The 6,532-nt window shown below is 29.7% G+C and overlaps 1 protein-coding gene across 1 annotated transcript; it reads left to right on the forward strand.

Moving 5' to 3' along the window:
- Positions 1-452: 452 nt before the first annotated feature.
- Positions 453-5,608, forward strand: LOC134690900 (uncharacterized). Its single transcript, XM_063551061.1, has 4 exons — positions 453-569; positions 2,336-2,955; positions 3,816-3,968; positions 5,239-5,608. Exons 1-4 carry the CDS (start codon positions 461-463, stop codon positions 5,563-5,565), a joined length of 1,209 nt encoding a protein of 402 aa, XP_063407131.1. The 5' UTR covers positions 453-460; the 3' UTR covers positions 5,566-5,608.
- Positions 5,609-6,532: the final 924 nt, after the last annotated feature.

Consider the following 6,532-nt stretch of genomic DNA (forward strand, 5'->3'; position numbering starts at 1 on the left):
AGACACTGACTTGATTGGTTAGCCTATGAAATTTTAATTTATTACTCAAATATTACTAGCTTATTTTAAATACACGCAATTTTTTCACTCAGAGTTAAATTTGATTATAATATCTTTAAAAATTTCCCCCTTGTATCACATGTTTTGGAAATAATTCAAGAATGAGATTGTATTGAGACTGAAACGTCTTTCTTTTATGTCACTGAATCTAAAACGTACGCGCGTATTGTGATGTCTCGAATAAAAGCACGTCCTACAGTATGTTCAGTTCTTTGATATATGATTGATATACATTACGGCGATATTTGAAAAAAAACCAATAATAATTATACCATAAAAATAATTTGCATAGTTTTTATATTGTGATATTTTCCGATTTTTAGTTTAGATGGAAATAGAGCATATTTTATTGATAATTTGAAAAATAAAATATTTATGCTGAATATCAAAACAAGACATCATGGCGGCAATAAAGAAAACAAACAAATCCTCTTCCTTGAAATACTTTATTTTAATTATTAGTGTCAGCCTGATGGTGCCAATGAGTATATACGCATGGTTTTTATATGGTAAACACTATATATTTCATAAAGAAATGATGACACATTGACAATTAATCTTGCGACACTCATAATCATCCCTGTAGCATACAGTCAGTTAGACAAATCAAAATGTGTGAAATAAGACATATTACAAAATTGTCAATGTCAGTTGTTTGTAAGGCCAAAACAAAGGTGGGACTTGTTTCTAGCAAACAGCTTATGCTGTTAGCTGTTGGCAAACCGGCATGACACTTGTTTGTAAAAATATTCAGCACTGGGCATGCTCGGCTTACGTCACTCGAGCCGATTTGATTTGACCGGCTAAGCGGCGAAAAAACATGGCCGACTGTTGTAAGAACCGAATTTGTGCATTTAAAACTATTGTAAATCATCGTGAAATAGCCAAAATGCGCTAAAAACGGCATAAAACCGAACTTAACAAACTAACATTTGTATTTATATACTGTACTAGAATTGCTAAGGTTTCAGGGAAGAAAAGTATTTGTTCATAATTCAGCTTTCTTTAATAAAATATTTCGTAACTAATTGTAGTCACCCTTTATAAATAAATTATTTATTGTTATTATTATTATCATATTTATCCTGTTGTTAATTGTTAATAATTTATCAACGTATAAATTTTTTCTCGCTCTTTAAAACATTTTTGTTAAAGTTGTGAACGTTTAAAAATATCACAATTCAGTCTGTGAAAGATATAGTTGCAATTTTCCTTCTTCATCGTCCTCAAATAGCTGGAATAGGCCATAACCTATTATAGCTGGTAGTAATGGTCAGTTGTACATTTCTTTATTTCTGTGAAAATAATTTAAGTTCTTGGATAATCCAGAAATGTCAAAGTTTTTATTTTACTGCTTTTTACAAGATTGTTCAAGTTCACATACAACATTTTGAAAGCATGCATTTTGCGTAACCATGTCAGTAATTGCCATAATTATGATAATTGACTTATTGAGCACACATATTGTATGAGAATAAATTATGTAAACACCCATATGATTCTTGACTGAGTGATCTTTTTAGTTGACAATATAGCTATATATAGGTAGAAAATGTTTTAGTTGACAATATAGGTAAAAAAAGTCAATTTCTTTTATGTCAGACAAACCCTAAAAAAGTTTGGCAAAGACTTTTTGCTGATTTATTTCTAATAGACAGTGTATACTTTGATATTTTATAGCAATTAGCATTTACATTTGTTAAAGAAAATTTGTCAATGGAATAAGTTTATAACACATAACAAATACAATATAAGCTAAATATTCAGAGTTGGAATGGTATGCAAAACACACAAGAACTCAAATACAAATACTTTTATTCCCTTATCACAGTGCCCATATTCATGATATTAGGGCAGAATATTTACAGTACAATTATGACTATAAGACAAAAAGTACAATACTTAAAACATAATTTGAATGATTAAGTTAATTATAACATTTAACACATATTATACATTTATTTACAGTTAAGGTGGTACACAACACTTTCATTAAAATTAATTTGGCTCGTTTAATTTTCATAAAATTTTGTCAAAAAGTATTTACTTTTGACACTTTAACAAAAATATAAAAATTTATAAAATTTCAAACCAACCCTTTTGTCAGAAAAAAATTCACTGGTTATATAGCAATTTGACAACCACCAATTTTGATCATTGAAAAGCTAAATATTCCTTTCACAACAAAACATAATTAAAATGTTTAGCTGACTCTACATAGTTATCTCCCTGTAGTGATAGGTACAACCTTAATCTATATTATTTATCCTTTCAGAAAGATATAATAAAAGACAACATACTCATCAATCTTCAGAATGGAGCTGGTCAAGCCTATCTTGGACATCTAAAGATACAGACAATCTCAATATTGTACTTGAAATAGTCAAAGAAGATCTACAGAAAATTTATTTAATAGTTCTTCCAGCTGTTTGTTTACTTATACCAAGGGAGACAACTTCGATTATATCTGCAATTTTTCTGACATTAGCAGGAATTGTGACATTTTGTTATTCAAAACATATTTATAGTCAAAAGAAAAAAAGACGGAAATCTACAGTAAAAGAGGAAAGCAATATTCAAGACGAAGACTGTTTTATCATTAAGGAAGAAACAGATGGATTAACGAAATCCAAACCATCAAAACAATCTGGTATTAAAAATTGGTTGATGTTTTGGCGCAGAGGACAAAATCCAGTAGTTAAGGCAGAGAACAAAACACAAAATGGAGACACAAATGTGACTACTTATTTATATCCCACTAAACTGTATAGCATATTATCATTTAAGAAGTTTTTAATTTTATTTATATTTTTAATATTTTTAGTTAGCATTCCATGGGAATATGTTAGACTGTTTCAAATTGAAGTAGCAAAAAGAATGGCAGTAATGGGGAAGGTATGTAAGAATTATATATTATTGTTGGTCATCTCAACTAGATTGATTTTCTCACTTGAGCCAGTATAGTGAAAGTGAGAAAAGCAATCAAGTTGAGATGACCAAGGATGATCTGTTTATCTATTTTACCTATGACAGCGTTGTTAATTTCATTGACAACAGCACATGGTCCCTTACCATTCCGTGAGATCAAAGGAAAATTTTGTAAAATAGCAATAATTACTAATAAATGTGCATATAAACTTGTCCATGCTGGAGTAGACTCAAAATGAGACTCAGTCTTGATCATGATCTATTAAAGATTCACATGGTGATTGATAATGATTATTTTTTATTAAAATTTAAAGATTAATTGATTGATTGTTGGTTGCTTAACGTTCAGTGGCAAATGTTTTATGCAAGTTCAGGACAAGATAGAGAATACAAAGAGTTATTTACTAAAATCATTTGAAAATCACCCTCATTCATTGTGAAAATGAAAAATGAAAAATAAGTGAGGTTGAAAGCTAAATTTAATTGCATGTACATCAGCATAAAAAATCAAACTTTATTTCAATTATGATATACAACATACATTGTATATAATTATGACTCAATGGTAAAAAATACTCAAAATTTAAATTTAAGATTTATCGTTTCAATAGATGTTATAAGATTTAGACATGTTCTAATGTATCATAACATACAAATTTTGATTTCTAATAAAAAAGAATTTGTACTTGGTCTTTTAACCTACATGTAAAGCGTATCCAATGATGGGATAAATTTCTCAAAGGGAATGATATTTCCACACTTTCAACATATGTTTTTGTCTAAGCCTACAATAATCCTTTAAAACATTTTTTGAAACTTTTTTACAGGGAGTTCCTAGTGAATGTTATCCAGAGAGAATGACAATCACAGAGAGTGTACGGTATTGGATGGTCTCACAGTTGTCATGGCAACATGATCCTTGTGAGAAATATCATACAGCTTTATTAGTCGATCCATTATGGGAGATAACTCCGCTAATGGTAAGAAATCCAGATGTAAGATAAGAAGATGTGATATGATTGCCAACAGGACAAATCTCCACCTGGTTACAAAACCTATATATTGTATAGAAAGCTATAAAAGACAATGAAATAATCATTGCAAAACAATTGAAATGAGAAAATTAACAAGCTAATTTATGTACAAAACAATAAACAAAAAACAAAAAAAATGTATGATATGCAATGTATACAGCAACAAAGTACAACTACTGAATCACAGGCTCCTGTCTTACACAGGCACATACAACATTTAGAGATATACTGATTAAGTAATTTTGGGGGAGAAACAGATCATGCAGCATGATGCTATTTTGACTCATTGGTAAATGACATGCCAAAGCAACAGTCATCAAAGGGAAAATTCTTCCCTTTCCCTAAACAGTTAAAAATCTCTTCCTTAGGACCTCTCACCTGACAGGGACCCCAAAATCTCCTCTTTTTTTTACATTTTCAGTTGTTATGATAGTATTTCCTGTGTTTGATTTTCATATGTATATATATATATATATATGTATAGTAAAAACATCCTTGGTTTTTAAGAATGTTGTTTGACAATAGATTCCTTTTTATGACTGTCATTTGACTTCTGAATTTGGTTATTTTTCAATACATTTAAAACTAAGGAGATGTAGTATAATTGCCAATGAGACTTCTATCTGCAAAAGTTCATTTGAAGTGGATTCGAGCAAATATAGGGAACCCTACATCTTTCAACAATGAGAAACAAAAATACTGTAGTCTACCATATAAAGGTTTATGACTCAAATCTGTACTCCATAGAATTTGCTTAAATTTGTTATGTGATAAAAAAAAACACAAACAAAACTACAAAAACATCTTATTATCATTCAAATAGATAAGCCCATTGCACAGTCTGCCTCACAGTCTCTTAGATGATCCTTATTAATTCAGAATAATTGTTACTTAAATAAATTAGAGTTGTCTGCCTTCTTATATGCTACAGTTTAATTCAATGCACAAACTATTTTATGTAACAAGGATTTTTATATTTTTTAAATAAATACATGTACATGTAGATATATTTAAAAAAAAAACTGAAATCTATTTGCAATGCACAATATTTAATTAATAAGTATTGAGTGAATTACAACCGCTATGAATAGTGTTAACACGAGTTTTAAGATGGTACTTAGTAATGTAAATAACATTTAATGTGTGATTTAGATCTGCATTTCAAGTAGTTTGTATCAATATTTATATATTTGATTATTATATTCTCTTTTTCCAGGTTCTTTCATCAGTTATAACAAGATCTCTACTTCATCCCATAGAACTATTTTTTGGTGGGATTGGTAAAAGTTTTAGACTTTTCTTCAACGAGATACCAGCCCAGTGGCAGCCGATAATGCTAATTGTTATTGTTGTAGTATTTTTATTGACAATTGTGATGCTGTGTGGGTACAGGATATCATTACCATTGATTCTAAAAATAGAACCAAAAACTCCACAATCGTGTAAGACAAAAAGACATACAGGACGTGATTCTATAGATGGATATACAAAAGCAAATAACTTAGATAAAAAACAGATAGAATATTCTCAGGAAAACTCATGAAAAATATGAATAAATTTTTAATGCAACATATGATATTCTTAGGCTAATATATGGACACAGATTTTAAAATAGTTGTTAATTTGCCCAACCTAATGACAAAGAGAGCAGCATTTGTCATTGCCTTCTGGTATTGTGTTCTTATGCATAATCTGTCTTTTCTGAATTCAATTGACATCTGAGTTACCTCCCCTTCTATCTGAATTATTTCCCCTTATCTTGCAAAGTTGAAAAAAACTAAAAAAAAACAGAAATATTGTTTTTAAAAAAACCTTTTAAAACAAACAATTTTCTCTTTTTCATGAAATGTCTTGCACATGAGCTACATACTACTCTCAAATTTGCACATTTTATGAAAGATCTTGACTAATTGTTATATGCTACTTCAAAATCCAAGATGGAGGAAGACACCCCAGTATCTTTCTAAAGTTATTTTGTAACATAGTCCTTGTGATATTATATCTGCTTTACATCTAACTACATTAACCCTGAAACTTAAAAAAAATATTTTACCCTAACTGGTTAGAACATATGAACAGCAATACGGACCAAAGCACTACATGTTATGCAGTTTAATATGAGCAGAATCCCAAATTGGGTCATCCAATTGGTTATTTATATCTTTATTTCACAAGCAAGGGTAAACACTGTCATTGCATATGCTGCAAAATAAGATTCGCAAAGTGTTTCAATAAAACAGCAACCCAACAAAATAATAAAAAAATCTGGTTGATCAACTACTATAACAATTCTTGAATTCGGAAGATTGAATGCCAAATACAGGATTCAAACTCAGAACCTGAGTGTTTTAAAAAGTTAGCGAGAACATTGGCTGAAAGAGGTAAATTCACTTGGGTGAACCAGAAGATACTAAGCTGTTCCCAGGGATGTGCTTGAGGGCTCGTAATATGGAGTATGTTAAACATACAGCTATTGATAAATTAACAATATTATATCTTCATTCAACTAA

The sequence above is a fragment of the Mytilus trossulus genome, chromosome 11 (genome assembly GCF_036588685.1).
Source record: "Mytilus trossulus isolate FHL-02 chromosome 11, PNRI_Mtr1.1.1.hap1, whole genome shotgun sequence".
NCBI classification, from domain to species: domain Eukaryota; kingdom Metazoa; phylum Mollusca; class Bivalvia; order Mytilida; family Mytilidae; genus Mytilus; species Mytilus trossulus.